Source organism: Prunus avium, chromosome 2, assembly GCF_965620075.1.
Source record: "Prunus avium chromosome 2, drPruAviu1.hap1.1, whole genome shotgun sequence".
NCBI lineage: Eukaryota > Viridiplantae > Streptophyta > Magnoliopsida > Rosales > Rosaceae > Prunus > Prunus avium.
This window is the reverse complement of record NC_142285.1, coordinates 35,806,740-35,827,338: the sequence shown is the minus strand read 5'-3', so window position 1 is coordinate 35,827,338 and position 20,599 is coordinate 35,806,740. Positions and strand designations below refer to the sequence as shown.

At 38.3% G+C, this 20,599-nt stretch overlaps 4 protein-coding genes across 8 annotated transcripts; 1 reads left to right on the top strand and 3 right to left on the bottom strand.

Moving 5' to 3' along the window:
- Nucleotides 1–45: 45 nt before the first annotated feature.
- On the bottom strand, nucleotides 46–2,952 carry LOC110757670 (phosphatidylinositol 4-kinase gamma 4). 3 transcript variants are annotated; one of them, XM_021959368.2, is made up of 3 exons: nucleotides 906–2,952; nucleotides 384–772; nucleotides 46–301 (listed from the first exon to the last, which is right to left on the bottom strand). In XM_021959368.2, the coding sequence occupies exons 1-2, from the start codon at nucleotides 2,289–2,291 to the stop codon at nucleotides 386–388; spliced, it is 1,773 nt and encodes a 590-aa protein (XP_021815060.1). In that variant the 5' UTR covers nucleotides 2,292–2,952; the 3' UTR covers nucleotides 46–301; nucleotides 384–385. The 3 variants fall into 3 exon arrangements, with proteins under 3 accessions (XP_021815060.1, XP_021815059.1, XP_021815058.1); XM_021959367.2 differs by having other exon boundaries at nucleotides 46–772; nucleotides 906–2,559; nucleotides 2,708–2,951; XM_021959366.2 differs by having other exon boundaries at nucleotides 46–772; nucleotides 906–2,951.
- A 1,540-nt stretch (nucleotides 2,953–4,492) lies between these two features.
- Nucleotides 4,493–5,245, bottom strand: LOC110757603 (calcineurin B-like protein 7). The gene is made up of 3 exons (XM_088247720.1): nucleotides 5,169–5,245; nucleotides 4,974–5,086; nucleotides 4,493–4,732 (listed from the first exon to the last, which is right to left on the bottom strand). Exons 1-3 carry the CDS (start codon nucleotides 5,238–5,240, stop codon nucleotides 4,684–4,686), a joined length of 234 nt encoding a protein of 77 aa, XP_088103846.1. The 5' UTR covers nucleotides 5,241–5,245; the 3' UTR covers nucleotides 4,493–4,683.
- Nucleotides 5,246–7,634: 2,389 nt separating this feature from the next.
- Nucleotides 7,635–8,441, top strand: LOC110757623 (putative F-box protein At5g60060). The gene has a single exon (XM_021959304.1). It carries the CDS (start codon nucleotides 7,635–7,637, stop codon nucleotides 8,439–8,441), a length of 807 nt encoding a protein of 268 aa, XP_021814996.1.
- Nucleotides 8,442–15,759: 7,318 nt separating this feature from the next.
- Nucleotides 15,760–18,607, bottom strand: LOC110757612 (uncharacterized). Of its 3 annotated transcripts, XM_088247855.1 has the most exons (5): nucleotides 18,452–18,607; nucleotides 17,461–17,556; nucleotides 17,298–17,378; nucleotides 17,147–17,217; nucleotides 15,760–16,215 (listed from the first exon to the last, which is right to left on the bottom strand). In XM_088247855.1, exons 1-5 carry the CDS (start codon nucleotides 18,512–18,514, stop codon nucleotides 15,990–15,992), a joined length of 537 nt encoding a protein of 178 aa, XP_088103981.1. In that variant the 5' UTR covers nucleotides 18,515–18,607; the 3' UTR covers nucleotides 15,760–15,989. The 3 variants fall into 3 exon arrangements, 1 of the variants encoding a protein (XP_088103981.1); XR_015833437.1 differs by lacking the exons at nucleotides 15,760–16,215; nucleotides 18,452–18,607 and adding an exon at nucleotides 17,631–18,444 and having other exon boundaries at nucleotides 16,222–17,378; XR_015833438.1 differs by lacking the exons at nucleotides 15,760–16,215; nucleotides 18,452–18,607 and adding an exon at nucleotides 17,707–18,444 and having other exon boundaries at nucleotides 16,222–17,378.
- Nucleotides 18,608–20,599: the final 1,992 nt, after the last annotated feature.

Here is a 20,599-nt window from a genome sequence, read left to right as displayed (position 1 = left end):
GTACATGCAGTATCTAGAAAGAAAATAAAAAAAAGGCATCCCAAATCTAACAAATGAAATTTCTATTATCAATACAAATTTGAGGTGCAATTACAAAAGCATGAGAAATTATCACGAAATGAATCATGACCAATGTCAAACAGAAGGGATTTTGGTCTACAATGGAAAAACAAATACGGAATGGACTTTGGTCTACAATGGAAAAACAAAGACGAAATGGATTTTGGTCTACAACGAAAAAACAAAGATGAAATTCTTGGAAGAGTAAAGGTTTGTATGGGCAAGAGGAGATCTAGTCGGCCTGCCATACAAACATATGTACGTCAATCACATGACATATACACTTATATACCTATGTTCACCACATGATCCAGTAGCATTACCATCAAGAAGGTGATCTAGCGATCTCATCAAGGTGACAATCCATGATTTCGGATATAGTCTCAAGAAAAGCATCTTCGCTTGAATCGGGAAGCACAGAATCCTCCGCTTCTTGCACTATCTCCTCAATGAGGGATTCCTTGTTCAAGGTCTTCCTGCACATTATGCTTCCTATGGCAAAGGGAGAGAGCCGCCTCCGTACCCCTTTCTTCAGAAGCATGGTTGAAATGCGAAGTGTTCGAGCACATTTAGGCGGCACGTCCCATCCATGGAACTTCAAAAGGGCGATATCCTCCTCTGCATCCAGTGATTTTATGTAATCAATGACCTCATCGGCATAAGGCTTGCGCGCTTGTGGCCAGTACAGCCAGTCAAATGTAATATCTTCAAACTGCAGGAACAACAAAAATAAAATCAGCGACAAAAATAACACACATAAACGAAACAAAAATAAATGTCAAACACAGCAACAACACACATAAAATTACTCAGTTAAGCAAAAATGAAGCGAAGGCAGTACGTACACTTTCGGGCAAGCAGTACCCGTGATCAATTGGAATCAGCACAGTCTGGCCACCTTCACCCTCCTTGCTCAGCAATATATTTCCAGCATGCCTATCCGCATTTGCCAATCTAATATCCAAAACAGAAATTTTATGGACTTCCTCAACTGGGAAAGTGGCAGGGCCCATGTCCTCACAACTTCCATTATTCTCCATGAACTTCTGCAAGGACCCAATCTTGACAATTGCATCCTTGGGATGGTTGAATGCACTATGAAAGCACTTGACTATAAATGTTGGGGGGACCCCAGCAAAGCCCTTTGCATTACCAGACAGCATGCGATGCCCACCCTTTGGGTGATCCAAAAGGTAAGCTGCAACTTCCCTGAATGCTCCTTCTCCAACTCTTGTTCCCTTTTTCAATCCTTCCCCATCAAGTGACAATGGAAGCCCCCTCGGATTGTTTAGAGCCATAGGCTCCTCATCAATTGGCTTAAAAACAGATACATACTTTTGCCCCGTTGAGTCGAGCATAAAATACGCTCCTCCTGTACCCTCCATGGACCTAATTGGATAACTCCCGCTATCTAATCCGTTAGATGTTTCATTAACCATATCCCAAATCAGGGATGGTAATTTAATCTTGGGGTTAACAATGACAGGCTCGAACAAAAAATCCCTGTCAGGAGGTTTTCTTGGCACAACTTCTTCATCAACTTCATAACCTCTCCTAAAGTCTTGTTCACCGACATCATATTGTCGCTTCACATTATCTCCATCAACTTCATAACTTTTCCCATCATTCAAATGTGATGCCACAACAGACAATTCAAAGTTCTTCTCAACTGGTCTGGCCCGAACTTTTGCAGATTTCCGAATCAACAAATGTAAGACAGCATCATTATGTTTACAAATGTCATCAATAAGTCTCTGATCCTCGAGTAATTTTCCATCACACACAACTTCTTGCTCTTCTAGATCAACAAACTCTTTACTCTTCTTTGCGATTTTTTGTTTCACATACCCAACATCTTTACCACGTTCCACGTGGAAAGTAAATTCTTTCCCACAAGTAGTTCGAACATTGATCTCCTGAAGGTCAGAAAGCCTAAGAACCAAATGTAAAACATTTCCATCTGTGACCCCGTATTCCCGGAGTATGGAATCGCTCCTAGCAAGTTCCCTACCTCCACAAACTAACTTCTGCTTCTTAGCAACAAACCCTTTATAGGTTTGGATCCTAAACTTAACTGACTCAATAGAGTCAGATTCCAAAACACTCATGGGAGTAGTTGATCCAGAAACAGAGAGAAATATCATAATTGACTCATTTGATGACAGACACGATTGCGAAAACATGGGCTCACTATGAGCCGGTGTAAGAGCAGCAATACCGGCCGACGACATTTTGCTCTTAATTTGAAAAATTGCAAGAAAGTCAAAAGCTCTTCAGACAAATGCAGAACTTTCAAACCCTACGAAAATTTCACAACTTTACAAGAATGCAGCCATTCCGAATCCTAAATTCACCACATGATTGCTACCCAGATGATCAAACAAACCCTAGATTCAATATTCACAAACTATACAGCAAAAGGAACAAACTTGAATACCCCTCCCCTTCCAAAACGAAAGGGAAAAAGCCCCCCAGGCAGAAACCCTATAAATTCATCACCTGGGAATATAAAAAAACACAAATTGAGCCCCCAGAAACCAATTGGCAAATCAAAAACCCAGTAGCTTGGGTTACAGCACTGAGACCATTGCCAAAAATCCCAAAAAAAAAAAGTAAAAAAATTATCAACAAAGATTTCGATTCTTACCAAGAAGGAAGAACCGAAGAAGTGAAGGGTGCTCGATTAGATTTGTCGTATAGCAGCTAGGGTTTGTAATTTTGAAAGACAACAGGAGAGATGGACAAGAAAAGAGAGAGAGAGAGACAGAGAAGACGCGTGTAGCCGCCTGAAATATGCGTAGTGGAGGGGTGAGGGGTTGAATTTTGACGACGATTGCATTTATTATTTCCATTAATTTTAATTGCCGTAAGGAACATTCTCAGAAGCTACACGACAGCTTTTAGAGTACTGACCAAGTTAACAGGATGTGGTGGGAAAAGTTAAAGGGAAAATACTGAATTACGTGTGTTGTCCAATCTGGGGTTGCCACGTGTACGTGAGTAATGATGGGTTGATTATGCTAAATTAAGATTTTCTAAAACGGACTGGGTAAATTAGGAACTATACCTTTACCTAAAGAAAAAGAAATGGAGCTTTAAAATTCTTTGGAATTAAAAGTAGGAAAGTTGGATTTCCAACCCCCGCTGCAAGCTGGTCTTGCACTGAGCATGGGCCAGGCCAGCCATGACGAGTGCAGTTTTCCTGTTACCATTTCTCCTGTGCCCACCTGTTACCCATCTAACTTTTTGACATCTGTTCTTCCATTTAACTCGAAGTTAACAGTGTTAAGTTTAATTAAATTAAAAAATGAAAACTGAAAATTGAAGGGAAAAGAAGACCCAAGAGCGAACTCCCTCCCACCACCCCCAGCCGGCAGCAACCCCATCTCCTTCTCACCGCCAGCAAAGCCTCCTTTTCTCTACCTCTGCCCCCCTTCTCTCTCTCTCTCTCTCTCTCTCTCTCTCTCTCTCTCTCCCCTTTGATTTCTCTGCTTCCCTCTCGATCTCCCTCTCTTTAAAAAAAGAGCAGTGCTCGATTGACGTTTCCTTGGGACAAATCTTTCATGGAAGCACTTTATCTATATGGGTTTGAGAGTTTCTTGAAGCAAATGGACATAGTGAGATGGCGGGTCTGATGAATGGGTGTGGTTGTGGAGATTAGATATAACTTGCGGTCCCATCATCCCATGGAGGCATAAACAAACCCATGGCGGATCTGATGAACTTGGTCTGGAGCAACAAAAACAAAGACATGGTTTTTGCTGAATAGATGAGGCGAGGAAATGGAGTTTGCTTTTTTAAATAAATTTTATTATGTGAAATAAAGTTAACAGTGTTAAATTTCTGTTAAGTCATGTAACACGTGTCAAAAATATAAGAAGAGAAACATGGGGGCACAAGGGAAATAGTAACAGAAAAACTGCGCTCAGCCATGACTGTCATTTTCAAGAATGAAAAAATAAAATAAAAAATTTGAATTTTTTTTTAAAGAATAAAATAAAATAATTAACTTTGTTAAAGGTGTTGAGAATATGCTAAAGTTGGCGGATCAAGTATAATTATCTTTTTAGACTTTAGAATAAGGGCAAGTTGGGCCGGTTGAAGATCGGCTTTTGGGCTTCGCAATCGGCTCTAAACTTTATGCTTCTTTTTCTTTTTTATTAACGAGAAAAGAGAAAAATGAGGAAATTCGAACTTGAAACAACTTTGATCGTAACTTGTAATTTGACATGTTGATAAACTGTATATGATTGAGTCTGGTTCAAAATGGAAAACAAGAACAGAAAAGAGCATGATACTTTTCTAGAATTTGCAGTACTTATGATGCTATACATATGAGAACATCTTGGTTTTGACCCTACAAATCACTGAAATTCAACCAAAATATGAACAACTAAGATATATAGAATTTGAATCTCCGTGCCGACATGGTGGTCTATCAGTGTAGAAGCTCTCAAGCAGTGAAGCTATATCTACACTGTACATTTTGCCTGTTTTACTGTGATGAGCATCCTCTTTCATCTTTTGTCAGCAAAACTTTTCCAAACAGGATAGTGTATGCTTCTCCATATTCTATATTCCATGCAGCAATATTTCTGGCTTCATGTATATAATTCGGATTTTTTATGCTTTAGAGTTCAGCACAAAGCTGGGAAATGTTAGAGATATGTCCCTGCAAGTGCGTATGGAAATATCAAAACTAAAATCCAAGGAAAATCACACCTGCAAACAGAAAAGGAGATGACAATTCTAAACTTTACCAAAAACTTGAAGGCTAGTGAATCTGCATTCTAAATGCAGATGCTTGCGGTGCAAGACGAAACGGGGATGATCTAAAAAATGCAAGACTTGCTCCAGCTCAGCTGTGTATTTCCAAACACCAGACAAGGTTTGCAGAATGTAGGACAACATACATCAAGTATGGAAGAGTCATGTTTTTCAGTAGAGAAGGATTATCTGCTACGTATTCCTTCCACTCTTCTTCGTCAATCCTGCCATCTGCTTTTCTATATGCTTCCATGAATGTCTGTGACATTGGTATAAGAAAGTATGATCATCGAGACAGAAAATGGGGAAAGTGCAATTATCAAGTGGAGTCAAATCCATACCTTGTCCACAATCATTTCAACAATATCATCTGAAAGAATCAAATCAGATTCGTTCAAAAGAGCCAGCACCATCTCCTTCAACTGTTTTTAACACAGAGGGGCTTTATGTCACTTAAAGCAAAAGTCATGAACATGAAAGATAACTACTAAGAAATTTGAACTCTCTTCATACTTATTTGTATTCAGAAAATAGTGATCGTCCTCAGGGCTGATGAAAGATGACCGGATCACTCTTTCAATCGTGAAAACAAAGTTAGATCAAAGACCAGAATGTAAGGTGCTGGTTCTACAATTGTCTAGCTTTCTGTAGTTCATTAAATAGTTAGCTGCTATATGAGTACCTTAATTTAGAGACAAATTTATGCATAAAAACTTGTTACTAAAAATAAACAGAACATGATGATGATTTTTAGGTTATACTTCAAAGTATGAGGTCTTAACTAAGCTGATTTAATTAATTTGACTAACCAATTATGACAATCAAGAATATCTATCTGTCTTCAATAGAAAGCTATTCCACAGGAAAATGAAAAACTTGTACGGTACCCAAGTTCTTTTAACTCAATGAACAACCAAATTGTAGCAGAAATATTGCAATGCACTTGGATCTGTTTGTGTGACAAAACATCTATGTATAGAAATAAAACGTCTTTATAGTATCAGAAAAATAATGGGTAGCTTATTTCCCCTGTTTCGTAGCAAACTGTTATGTTGGTGTTTCTTTCGTATACGGTATACTATTAGCAAAATGATGGGTAGCTTCTTTCCCCAGTTTTCTAGCAAACTGTTGGTGTTTCTAACTCACTATACTACTACAGAGACGGACCACCCTGTTCCTTATTAAGAAAGTCCACTCGTTATAGGCAGGCAGATTAACATCTCCTGATGTATTCGATATTCCTCCTTTGTCACCCCATAATAGATTGGTTTACTGTCTGAAAATGTGATGAAGTTCCAACCTAAAGCTGAACCCCCCACAATAGTTGGCTTAGGCTACCAACTGGTTTCTTATCTGTGCTGAGAGGTTTCTATACGTTTTTTGTTTTTTGTTTTTTGTTTTTCCCTTGAATGTTAATTTGGTAATGGGATTGATTGAGTGTAAAAAAGGGTGAGAAGCTCCTGCCCAATAATTATAATTGTAAAAAAGATGGATTCCTAATGGGTTAGTTCACTAGTAATTAGAATGTCACTTTCCAGTTCCACCCAACAATTGAATTCCTCCTAAATCAGGAATTGATTTTGTGTGTTTTTTAATTCTTTGATATGAAGTAAACGGCATGAATCCTCCATGATTGGAATTTAATTCCTAATTCTAATTCCAATTTCCTGATTAGTAAACACACCATAAATGGGTAATTAATTCCTTAATTTTCACACAAGTTTCCGGATTTCTATCCATATTAGGTTTCATCTTTATTCACTAATTTCCTCATAATTTTCAATTGCCTATATAAGGGGTATACATTAGGTCAGTGTTATACGAGGGCAATTGCCTAAACCCTTCAGTTTCATACACTAGTAAAAAATTCATCATTACTCTGTTGGAGTTTTGAGTTATGGATTCAGGTATGTTTTCTCATTCAAACAATTCTGTTTGCATATTAAATTTTCTTTTGTAATTTTGAAGACTGTTTTACCATAAAATCTCTGGTATATATTGCAAGTTGTTGTTATGATATCCTAATGTTTTGTGTAAATCAAATTATATAAATCATTCAGAATATTTTTTTTGGTTGGAATAGAAATCATTCAGAATTAATCATGCGTTATTTTGCTTAATTACATGCTTATCCTTAATTAGACTGTTTTTGAATTGTATGCTTTCCTATCTTTTGACTAATAAACGACGAAAATAAACAAGGGATGGGATCTACCTTTTTGGGGTTTGAATCGTTGGATTGTGGGTTGTTATATATTTGTTGTTTGCTGGTAGTCCTCTTATGTTGAATACCTTTTTGGCGTTTGGCGTGTTTATTTGCGCTCTGGTTTTATGAATTCCAGTTATTGACCAAAAAAAGTATGCATTCAATAGTTTTTATTTGGTTTGTTCAGTGCATAAAAACTCCTTATTAATTTTGTATCTGTATTTTACGTAACTATAGCCTCTCTAATTGATTTTTTTTTTTCTTTTTAATCTTCTCAGATTGGGCAAATTTGCCTGAGGAACTTTTGGATTCAATTTTGAGATTAGTGTTACAATCAAACTATACACAATCAAACTATATTCAGTTTAGTCGTGTTTGTATGTCATGGTATTGTGTAGCAAAAGATATTAAAAGGCATCCTTCTCCAATGGTTTTGATTCATACGGCCAAAAAAGATATATGGAATTTGTACAACGTTATGTTTGGTAATGTTCTTGATTTGCAATTTAAATTGCCGAAGAAGCGATTTTGTGGTTATGCAAAAGGATGGTTAATAGGTATGAATTTCAATTTGGTAGTGACCCTAATAAATCTGTCCTTTATGGTTAAAGGGAGAAAAAAGAGAAAAGAATCCTTCATCAATCTTCCTCCACTAGACAAAGGTAATCTTTGCCATGAAAGAACAATTGTCGAATTTGTCGTCAAGGCTACAATATCAGCCGATCCAATATTGGATGCCAACAATTGTGTTGTTGTTGTCATTTATGAGGGATCATGTAAATTAGCTTTCATTAGACTTAATAAAGACACAACATGGACTTACGTTGATCCAAGGTTGGAATACATTGGTCAAAGCTTGGATATGGTTCAAGATGTTGTTCATGTCAAAGAGAAGTTTTATGCTGTTAAAGGAGGGGGTCAACTTTTTTCTTTTGATATTATTACTCAATCCAAGCAATTGGTTGCAGAGGGCATGCAACATGATGATATGGAGGAGAAGGTATATCTTGTGGTTTTAAGTGATAAAGAATTATGGATGGTTCGAAGGTATGTTGCTTTTGGAGATGAGGATCGTGTGACGAAAAAAGTTAGAATATATGAATTGGATTTTGATAAGCATGAGTGGGTTGAGAAAGAAACCTTGGGTGATGTTGCTCTCTTTTTGGGTGATAACTTTTCAATATCTGTTTTGGCTTCGAATTTTTTAGGATGTCGGCCGAATTGCGTATACTTCAACCATGATCATGATCGTTATTGTGGTTATTTGAGAGGTTGTCTGCATCATGATTTTGGCGTGTATGACGTTAAAAGTCAGAGCTTTTCACAGTCTTTCGCTCCAAATATTACGGCTCTTATGAAGACAACCAAGAAACCTCCGTATTGGGTTGTGCCAACTTTTCAATTGTAACCAATAAAAAGAGAAGTTATATTTGTTATTATTCTTTACCTAGCCTATCAATAATTTAAATCCCCTTTTGTATTCTATAAGTGTTTCAATTGTAAACAATAATATATTTCTTATTATTCTTTATTGTTTTGTAGTTCACTCACTGGCTTTTATTGGGTAGTTTTACAATTATCGGGGTATAACGAAGTTCCCTTCTTTTTTTCTTTCTTCTTTTGGTAAAAAGGTATAAGTTAAAAAAAAAAAAACCCCACCCCTCCTCAGATATCGTCGAACTGCTACAGGTACCAAGTTACTTACGAAAAAATCAATTTGATCCATCAGTTTAAGATCTTCTATCTTTTTTTTCCCTAAACCCTATATCATTTATGAAAATTAAGCTAATTACTCCTTTTATTCTGTCTTCCAGGAAGATATACTGGATGAAACAGATAATTATGTCGATGTCCACAACAAGTGAACTCTGACCAATTTTTATTTTTTATGTTTCTCTTCTCTGTAAACTCCAAAGTCAACACTTTCAGTGTGTGTATATATTTGATATTAACAAATAATTACTTTGTTTCTGTTTGTTCCAGAATCAAAATCAACCTGCTTGCTACCATATTCAAGATCATCACCCTCAAAATCTCCAAGAAAATCTGCATCTCATATTTATTGGAGAACTCCAGAGCCATCCCCACTATCTTCATACAGCACTCCCATACTCCGATCTCCCACTTCCCCATGCATTCAACCTCCCATCTTCATAAGACCTCCTCTGTATGCTTCCCCTGCAAAATCAATGAATACTAGAAGATCGGCAGGCCCTATTTGCAGTTCACCATCCTCACATCGAGTATTGCTAAACTTTATATCAATTAATTCAGCACAAGTAAGATTAGCTGCATATAATAATATTATATTATGATTGTGTTTCAACTGGAGCTAGCTATATATATTGGACCTACATTACAACATATATGGTATACACACCCTCTAATGGAGAGAAACTTACCTATATCGCACGTTTAATGCACTTTTCTCTTTTATCGCTCATCACATTCTCGTCACATCATGTGATGAGAAATTGTGATGAGAAATAGAGACAACGAAAAGTATGGAACACATGTTACATGAAAGTTTTACTCTCCTATGATGACTGGTGAGCTAGTGATGACGTGGATCGATCGCTTTGACTCATTCCGCCTTTTGCTAATCTTTTCACTTCTGTGCTTTGACTTCATCATATGTTCCAGAATTTGTTTGTTTTTTCATTTCCTGATCGAATGTCATATACTTGCTTACTATTTTCGACCAATGTGGTGGGAATCGACCGGGTTAATAAGACCCTCCTCTCCTTTATCCCTGAATTGAAACACTGAGAGTAGTCAAACCTTAAAGTTAAAAAGAAAAACAAAATTAGGAATGCAGTCACAAAAACCCTCAAACTAGACATTTGATCTCTCTCCTGCTAAGAATAGAAAATCGCTAGTCTTGTAGCTAGAGGGTGGAAGCTAGGCCCTAGGAAAGAACCATGCTAATACTATATTGTATTGTATTATTGGTGGGAGGGGACCCACAAGACCATCACAAATTGATCTCCTTTTCTTGCAAGTGCTTCAATATATAATTTGACATATACAACCACACACGATGCATTTTCAGAGGTTTATTTCCGAATTTTCATGGACCATGCATATGCATACATATATAACAGAGATCATTTGCTAATTAACTTTGGGTTTTGGATTAATTTCCAATACCTTATCACGACAAGTAGTGTTTCCTACATATATATATCTTCCCAATTTGAACGTTTTCCTAGATCATCATCTCGTTTTAATTTCATAATTGCGTAATTAAAATAAATTTTAAAGAAAAAAGAAGGAATATTTATTTCGCATGATGAACATAGTCCAATCAATTTTGACGACCGTGCCAAGTCAGGGATGGTTATGGTTAATAAATTTAAGTTTTAGTTAATTGATTTCAAATGATTGGACATGTGTCAAAAATTTAAGTTGAGTCTTTGATCAAATAGGGAATAGAACTGTTAACACTGTTAAGTTTTACTATTACTGCTTGTTAAACAATAAATAGGGAATAGAACTGAAAATAATTTAACAATAATTGAGTCTTTGATATATAAAAAAAAAAAAAAAAACAATAGTCGAGTCCAATGCCCATCTATTGTGAACTTGAATGTTTTTATTATTTAAGTTTAAGAACATGCTTTAATGAAGCTAACAAAAACAAAAAGACCATGCTTTAATGGGGCAGGCCCATTGTGAAGTTCATATGCTCTGCTCCATCCATTAATAGTTTAACTTTACATGTTGTGTTTGTGCGTTAGTGTGCTTAAAAATTCATGAGATAATTAATTTAAAAATTCAAAGAATGTAATTTTTTTTAAGTACAAACAATTGAGTTTACATAAATATTCATCGGTCGAATCTCTGCCCACATAAATAGAGCCAACCCCATAAGCAAACTCCTCAAACTTAACTTATGTTATATTCATTCTTTGCATTCATCATTTGTTTCTCTTATTTCAATACACATCACTTTTTAGTAAAAATGTGAAGTCCTAGAGTGAAAAAGTAGTCACCAAATGTGAAGAGTGAAAAACAAAAATAAAAAATGTGAAGATTTTTTTTTGGGTGGGGAACTTGGTACATAATCTATAGTCAAGTTTTTGTCAAAATAAAAATAAAAATCTATAGTCAAGTCAATTCAAGAATGCATGATACGAACAGTGCGCAAATTAGTACAAACAAACCGCGCCATTCTTATTAATATAAGAGGCCGAAATTTAAAGCGCCAATTTGAATTCTTCCAAAACCAAAATCAGTCTGTTCTCTCTCTCTCTCTCTCTCTCTCTCTCTCTCTCTCTCAAATTTTGAAACTTGAAATGCGAACTCGCTACCTCAACATCGACTACTTCACCGTCACTCCAATCTAAGCCCTAGAATCCCTAACCTTTCTTCCATTGCCAACTCTATGAAATTCTCACTGGTTTGGCCTTGTTCCTGCTGAAATGGCTGAGCTATTCAAAGAAGATGCTGAGGCTCCTCTGTGTTTTCAGAGTTCTTCTGCCCTGGCCTCTCGTACTTGGGTTAGCAAGAATCTGAGCCGTTCATTCCCATCCAGTGAAGTGAGAAACAGTTCCGTGAAATGGGCAGACTGGATTGACAAGCTTCTTCCAAGGTATGGAGCACACTGGAAAAGGGCAGGAATTTATGATTCAATTCTTCTGTCCGAGCAGTCCATCAACAGGGATGAAAATCTTCTGGCTACTGCTTTGTGTTTCTGGAATTCTGCCAGCAACACTTTTGACTTCCGCCTGGGCCCTATGACTCCTACCCTGCTGGACATGGCTCAGATTTTTGGGTTCAGACCTCATGGAAGACTTGTGGATGCAATTGGTGATTACCACAGAAGGAAGAACCAGGAAAAATTAGCAAAGCCCTTCACCATCTCGCCGGCCACAATCAACCAGAACTACTCGTTCTCAAATTATCTGAAGAACTTCAGCACAGAGAAAGATAAAGATCAACAACACATGTTGTTCCTTATGTACTGGCTGAACAAATTTGTGTTCCCAAATCGCTTCTCAACAGTTCTGCTTGAATACAAGCACTTGGCAGAAGCACTACACAACCACACTGATGTAGGGCTTGGGCCTACAGTTCTAGCTCACTTGTACAAGAACCTGCACACTGCCACCCTGGAGAATCCACTGAATTTATCTGCTCATGGCGCATTCTGGATGATCCAGATCTGGCTGCAGGTCTATTTCCCAGAATTGAGATTCCCAGATATAGTTCTGCCTGAAGATCAAGTTCTAGTTCTTCCTCTGATGTCGGCAGAAGTGCCCAAGCGCTAAATTGAGGAGTACCTGATGTTCTTCAGGCACTGTACTAAGAGGTCTGCAGCTTAGTGGCAAGTGGTGATCAGAAGGACCTATCCTTGTTTCCAGCCTGGATTCAGATTGTTCGAGAAGGAACCAGAAGAAGAAGTGGCCAGAATAGACTTTAGGAAGAAGTTCCTGAGCGAGACACTACCAAGGGACCTGCCCTTTGGAGGAGGGAAGCCTCCCAACTATCACTTGGGGGCAGAAGTGTACCACCCCAACTTCTGTGCAAGGCAACTCGGCTGCCCTCAGCTCATTCCACTTAAATCCTACAGAAGCTGCAACCGGGCCACCTCCTGGAGAGATTCAGACGACTTGGAGGTGCACAAGGATTGCAGGTGTGCAGTGAACAAGATAAACAACAGTGCGGGTGCTCTCTATCCATCATGGGAGCCCAATTCTTACAGTTCTGCCGAGTTTGATGCTTGGTGGTCAGCCAAGTTCAAAGTTCTGTCTACCTCAAGCCCTGCCACAAAAGTTCTTTTTGATAGCTGGGATTCTTGGACCATTTTCGCAGGAGAAGAGGCCAAAGGATTCATGGTGCAGACCATTAAAGATATCAATGCTCAAGTTATTGAAGGTAGATTCCCAATTCTGCCTCTTTTTCCTCCATTCTGTCTGTATTTATCCCATTCTGCCTATGTGATGATGTCTAACAATCTGCTCAATTTGTATCAGATCCTTCTATGACAAGGAACATTGGAGGTCAGGCTGTCCAGGTTGGAGAAGTGATTGGTAAATTCCTGAATCATGTCCTTCTACCTTTTTCTTGCTAGATTGTCTTCTAACTTTCCCTTCTTTTGTGCAGTCACTTCTATTATAGCTGTTGGAGACCTGGAACTTCCTTTTGGGGATGAAGAAGATGAACATGAGTCTTTGGCAGAACAGCCAGCTGTTGAGGCAACTCCTTTTGCTAGAAGGAACAAGAGAAAGGAGGCTGCTCCTGCTCTGGACAATGCTGTCCAGCCTGAAACCTCAGGTAAAAACTCGAGAATTTGAACTTTTTGATTATGTTCTGTTCACTCCAATCATCCTAACCCTCCATCTTCTGTTCTTTGCAGTTGAAAGTCCTCCCCCTCCTCCTACTAGGTCAAAAAGACTTAGGAAGAGGACTGTGGTGGAATATGTGGCCACATAATCTACAGCAGCTCCTACAACCACTTCTGGAACTGATAAGGAGTTAAGAGAGGCTTTTGAAGCTGTAGAGCAGGAGAAAGGGGTCGTGGAAGGACCTTAAGAGAAAACTAAAGAAGTGGAGGAAGAGGTGAGTCTCTTTCTTCAACTACTTAACCAGTTCTACTTTGTGTTTGTTATTCTATTCTGACTTCTGTCCATCTGTAGGAGGAGATTCCCGCTGAGGTGATAGCAGAAAGCATTGCCTTGGCAAAAAAGCAGCAAGAGACTCAGAGGGCAGAACCCACAAGCTCAGAATTGGAATTATTTGATGATGTGGAGGCAGAACATTCTGCTACTGCTCCAGAAACTGAGGTGGAGGCAGAACACTCTGATCAACTCAAGTTCAACTGTAAAAGACAATTTGATACTTCTGGAGGCTGCTCAATTTTTCATGGTCAAAGTTTACATTTTTTGTATCTGCTTGATTTGCTTTTCTTACAAACAAAATTATGCAGTAAGGCTAAAGTGAATTACAAACAAAATTCAGGGGAACATGACTGTGGATATTGTTTGGTGTGGTATGACTGCAGAAACAAGTTACTGATATTAAATTTTGTCTGAATCAGTTCATACAGTTGATGACTTTCATTTAGTGTAATTTACCAAAAAACTTGCAAAGGCAACCAAAAGTTATCTCATATTCATAGAGAATTGGAAGTGATTTACATTTACATGAGAATGGGAGTGAGATAAGACAAACAGACACCAACCCACTAACCACCGCCTAGCCTAACATATATATAACCCAAAAGAAATTTAGGAGACCCAATCCTAAACCCAAGACCATCCACTACCGCTCCAACTTACCATCCCCCACCGACTAGTCTATATATATATATATATATATATATATATATATATACCAAAAGAAATTTAGGAGAGCAGATCCTAAACCCGAGAGCCAGTCTTTTTGTCGCATCGGTGGACTTGCTTATCTTCTCGACTGATGAAGATTTGCCGGCAGCATGGACATTTGCACTCAACTTCAAATTCTTCCCTGTGTAACTTCTTGGCATGGTCAAGGAAGCCATTCTTATAGTCAAAGTGGCGGGTGCACAAGTAGCACCTGTTTGTACAATATCTGGCCAAGCATTCCCAAGCCAATCCAAGTAAAGGGAAGGAAGTCCCACAACGATAAAACACAAGAAGAGGGGACTCTTCCTCACTTATAAAAGAAGACCCCTCTCCTTCAAGAAGAAGGAAGAGTGTTGGGCATGCTACTAGGGCTCCATATGGCTTACTCGGGCCTTATGGGCCTACCCATGAGCCCACTTAAAAACCCATGGATCATGCCAGATCCTCAGCCTCCAGCCTTCGGCCTTCGGTATTCTTCCTCTTCTCCTTGAGTCTAAACCTATGTGCAATGTATACTCACATTATCGTAATGAGAACATACTTCTCCGTGGACGTAGCCCATTATTCGGGTGAACCACGTACATTTGTCTTCTGTATGCATGCCTATTTACTTACCAAATGCTCTCACATACTGAGGGTCCTCACCTTCAACATCCACCTCATCTTAAAGTTGGTCTAATTACTATCCATCTAGTTTTAGCGCCAACAGCACCGATATTGGTCGTCGGGATACTGGTCCAAGTGGACCAGTTCCGTATGCTTTGTCAAGCTGGCTTGGCTGGGCAAAGCATCTTGGCACAACTCACATGAAATTTCAATCTCTTTCTCTCTCTCTTTTTCTCTGGTTCTCTCTCTCTATTACTTCTTTGGTTTGGGCCTCTTACTCCTCTCCTCTATACATTTGTAGTAAGAGAGGATTTTCTTGGAGGCTAAGCAAATTGAAAAGTACTGTTCCTCACTCTCACTCTCGCGCTGTTTCTCACTCTCGCTCTCACACACTTTAACAAACACACACTCTGTTTCTCATACTGCGTGGCAGAGAGGAGAGAGAACCATTTTCTCACAAGAGAGAGCGAGAGAGAGTATCAACCAAAGTAAGTAAATTTTCTGTGGTGAATAATTTGGAAAGGTGAGGACTTGGAGGCCAAGCAAATTGTTGCAAAGTTACTGTCCCTCACTCTCACTTTCACACACGCAGTTTCAGTTTCTCAGAGATAGAGAGAGTGCGAAAGGAATATCATGATTACTTTTACATATATATTTATAAATACCATTTATCGGTTATTATTGATCTTTTGCAACATGGATATATGATATATATGTATTATACAGAGAGAGAGATAGAGAGCGAAAGTGATATATTCCTTATTGGCATGGCAGTTACTCACAGTAAAGTATTAATGAACCACATATAAATATCAATTAAATTATCAACCCACACTATTCGTCACATGGCCAATTCTCTCTCTCACTCTCACACAGAAAGTCGATGACTGTGAATGGGAGTGAGGGAGGGAATATCATGATGATTTTCCCACGTCACATAGTATGATTTTCAACAACATCACAAATCCGCTCCCACTTTAAATTCTAAACCCATTAAATAAAATAAAAACGAATTAAATTTACAAACTCTGTAACACTAACAACAGGCCGTTACTTCCTCCTCCCACGTTCCCTCCCTCTCCTCTTTGTAATTTCCATTTCCTATTACTCTGCCTCTTCTCTGTTTCTTTCTTCCTTTCTTCCTTTCTTCTCCATGTCAAACTCTGCTGCTGATCATCACAACTCATGCACCAAGCCAGGTCAAGGAGAAGTGGCAAGAAAAATGCTTCGGATACTGAAAGTTGCCTGCTTGCTCACAAATTGAGAGAGGATCTCCATTAGAAAATCCACCTATGATATTTGTGGGAACTGAATTAATTCATAACCCTAGGTCAAATAATTCCTTCCATTTGGGGATTATTTGACCTAATTTGGAATTAATCAACCTAATTGGGAGTTACTCAATTTAATTGGGGATTACCCAATTAAATGGAATGTTACCTAATTAGGTTGAGAATTGATTTGATTCCTACGGAAATTCCCAATTAAAGGAGGAGTTACCTAATTAAATTAGGAATTGATTTAATACCTACCACAATTAGGGATTTGATTTAACCTAATAAATCAAATCCCTAATTAATCAAATCATTCCCAAATTGGGGAGGAATAATTCCCTTCCATCTATGGAATTATTCCTCTGAAACCCTAGCTCCCGAGACCTCTATAAAAGGATGGCCATACACAAGGGTTGAGGTACGTCATAATTACTACTAAAACTTTGCATAAATTTTCCTCTCAAAAACCCTAGCCGCCTCCTCTCTCCCCCTCTCTTACAAAAGGCTCCGGCCGCCCAGTTTACACCATAAACACATATATCTCCGTACCCTAGTTAGCTGGTGTTTTCCTCATAAACTCTTGAACTAATTTAGGCTTCGGAGAGCCTTTGGCCAAGACCCCCCCGGGTGTGGTCCTCTCATTTGTTCTATTTTGAAGGGAGAAAGAGGCGGTGAAGAAGAAAGAGGAATCTTCCCAATCGAATATTCTTGTGGGGAAATTTGCTCCCACAATATTTTTTGATAAAGAAAAGTAAGCAACATACTGAAAGTTCCTTGAGTTTACCTATATTTCATTAATTCTCAACAATTTACAGCATACATCTCATACTAAATAAAGAGCAGATACCCCACATATTTCCCTTCTTGTCCTCAATCAGTTTAAAGAGTTTTTGGGATCTTACCAGTGCAGGAAAAGCACATATGGCTTGTAATACTGTGCGTATGAACAGTAAAGGAAGGGAATCTGCTCAACCTGCAACTAAGAAGCTTGTCTTTAAGTTCTGCTCGAAACCAGTGGTAACAAAAATTTAATAAAGTTCCAATGTTACAGACCAACTGATTCAAAACTTTGGCAAGATCTTGTTGGGTTAATATCTGCCTCTGCTCAATGCAGGGGTTGCATCCATCTGGGACCTGCTCAACAAAAAACATATCCAGCAATTCATTATTGCCACTCAGAGAGGTAGCCAATCAATAAAAACAAAAGATGACATGCCTTCTTTAGTGGAATTCCATCTCTGTCGGGATCAATTACGTGGATAGCAATCAAGATTTCAGTTGGAGCGAGAAGATGGCCAGAATTGAATGATCCCTGTCCAAGCAATATTTAGGATCAAGCAGAGAATAAAAGATGTACTTTACAAGCATAATAATAGTGAACTATACCAATGTTCAACATTAAAACAAAATAAAACTGCCATTTCTATTTGAGAGAAAAGTAGGCAAGGGCTTGGACTTTCACTTCTGCCTAGATTGTGATTTGTGAGTCTGGCTGGACTGGATGTGTCTATACTGGAATTGCTCGTCAGTATCTTCAACTGATGGGATTCAGCTGAAAATCGATACCAATGTTGAAATTGGCAGAGCTTTAATCTGTTTTAGCCGTGGAAAGGCTTGCTGGATAGGCAAAATTGCCGTTTCGTCAGCCTGCACTGGGATGGAGATGATTAGACTAATGACTGCTGGCTGAGAGTTGCGCTGCAATGCCTGCTTGGCTTGATAAGAATCAAACGAGGGCTGAGAGCAGCTCTGGCTGTTCTGAAGACTCAAAAGTATTCCTGGAAATTTGTTGAGATTTTCATATTTGTGGAAAACCATAATCTTGTCTGATTTGGCTTTGAGCTGAACAAATTTGTAACGAATGGAATCTCGTTTTTCCTGATTGTGAGCTGTCTCCTTGAGCTGGATTTTGAACCAAGAACCTGAGTTATGTTCTTTTGGGGTCAGAAACAGAGTTCTGCCTGTTTTGCTAGAAAGGCTAGATAATTTTTGTAAGCCAAGTGACTTGAGTGCTTCTGGATTTGAAGGCTTTTGAGATCAAATGATCTTTGATTTTGTCAGCTTGACTGAGAATTTGTGGCTTTGGCCATTGATTGATTGGGTTTTTGAGTGTTTGTTTATATTTTGCTGTTGAAGATGATTGTCCTTTTGAACTCTTGTTTCTCTGAATTTATAAGCAAAATCCAAGACGCTTTACTCCTTGGTACCTGGCAATCACTTGCTGCAATATTCCCTTTGTGGTATTCTTGCCTGTTAATCCAATCTGTCATGATGATTAATCCCCCTTGGCTTCACTTTTCGCCCATTCCTATCTGTTTTCCTGAAATTCCTCTGCCCTTATCCAACTTTATGAATGAGTCACCATGAGCTTTGTGGTAGTGGAGGAAAAATTCTCTTTTCTTGTTTGTTTGTCTGGAGATGGACGGTGGAGATCAATTCCTTGGGTCTTTGGAAATCAAGATTGAGGCTGGGTAATTTTGGAGCTGGGCGTGTTTAAATTAAATTACCCATAATGGTAATTAATTTTCACGCCTGAGTGAAAAATTGGCAGCCGTCAAAAATAGCTTGGGCTTCTTCCAATCTTTGGGCTGGTTCCCCAATTTCAGTTAAAATACTAAGCCCAAGTTGAGTTTGTCTTTGGGAGATTGATCATAGTGCCCAAATCTGGCCTGGGCTTTTTTCAAAGTTTATGGGCTGATTCCAATTTCATTTAATATTCCAACACCAAGACCAAGCCCAAGTTGAGTTTTGGATCGTGGGCTGCACAGAGCACATGGGCTGGACTTTCTTTCGGTTCATTTGGTAGCTCTTGAAATTGACTTTGGGCTTCATTTTTGGACTGATTTCTTTTCTTCAAATTCAAAGCCCGAGATTGTTCATTATCGAGATCCAACAGTTTCTAGGCTGGGCCTTCTCGATTTTGGCTTCAATTTCAGTTAAAAAACCGAGCCCAAGCTGTTTTGATCCCCGCTCAGCCCAAGTTTTCGTGCCGTGCTGGACACGGCCCATTAATATTCGTGCTCGTGCCGTGCCGTGCCTCATTTAAACGGGCTGGGCTCGTGCCGTGCTGGGCCGGCCCGTCCCGTTTGACACCTCTAACTGACCCTATATGAATACAACGACTGAATTTTATCTTCAATTTAAAATATTTACACTAGTAGATACCACAAAATCTTATGTTATATTTAACAAAAGTATAAATAAACTCTTAATTGTTAATGAATATATTGTTTTGATGGCATACGCATTCTACGAAACTAGTTTCAACGATCCAACCGTCAAACTTGTTTGTTTATACTTCGAGATCATATACGCCAAAAAAGGGAAAAAATAGACATTCAAAGATCAAGTAATGGGACAAAACTTTTCGACGGTTATAAATGAAAAATCACGATTTAACGGTTATGTTAACTCCGATTTTGATGATTTTTTACAGCTACACTCCTTGACCATATATGAATACAACGACTAAATTTGATCTTCAATTTAAAATTTTACACTAGTGGATACCACAAAATCTTAGGTTATATTTAACGAAAGTATAAATAAACTCTTAATTGTTAGTGAATATATTGTTTTGATGGCATACGCATTCTAAGAAACTAGTTTCAACGATCCAACTGTCAAACTTGTTTGTTTATACTTCGAGATCATATACGCCAAAAATGGGGAAAAAATAGACATTCAGAGATCAAGTAATGGGACAAAACTTTTCGACGGTTATAAATGAAAAATCACGATTTAACGGTTATTTTAACTCCGATTTTGATGATTTTTTTTACAGTTACACTCCTTGACCCTATATGAATACAACGACTAAATTTGATCTTCAATTTAAAATATTTACACTAGTGGATACCACAAAGTCTTATGTTATATTTAACGAAAGTATAAATAAACTCTTAATTGTTAGTGAATATATTTAGGATGATCCCTGTCCAAGCAATATTTAGGATCAAGCAGAGAAGAAAAGATGTACTTTACAACTTACAAGCATAATAATAGTGAACTATACCAATGAAATCATCTAAAAAGTTTTAGTGCTTGAGTAAATAAAAGGCATAACATGTGTATTTTATCTCAGATAGGTTGGGCAGTTCTCACGTCCGTAGAGAAACATAGACGAAAAAGATGAAAAGAAAGAAAAGGCTATAACACAGCAAAGAGTGACTTTTGAGGTCCCTGAGCATATGGATGCTTTTCAAGCTTCTTCTTCAAGGACCAAAGGTTGCCTCCATTGAAGCCCTGCCAAGTTCATATATACAACTTGGGTTTTCTGTATGTCAAGTTCAAGTTATAAACTTCATTTTGTGTTGTAAAAATGGGAGTTGACCAGGTGGTGCAGATATCAAATG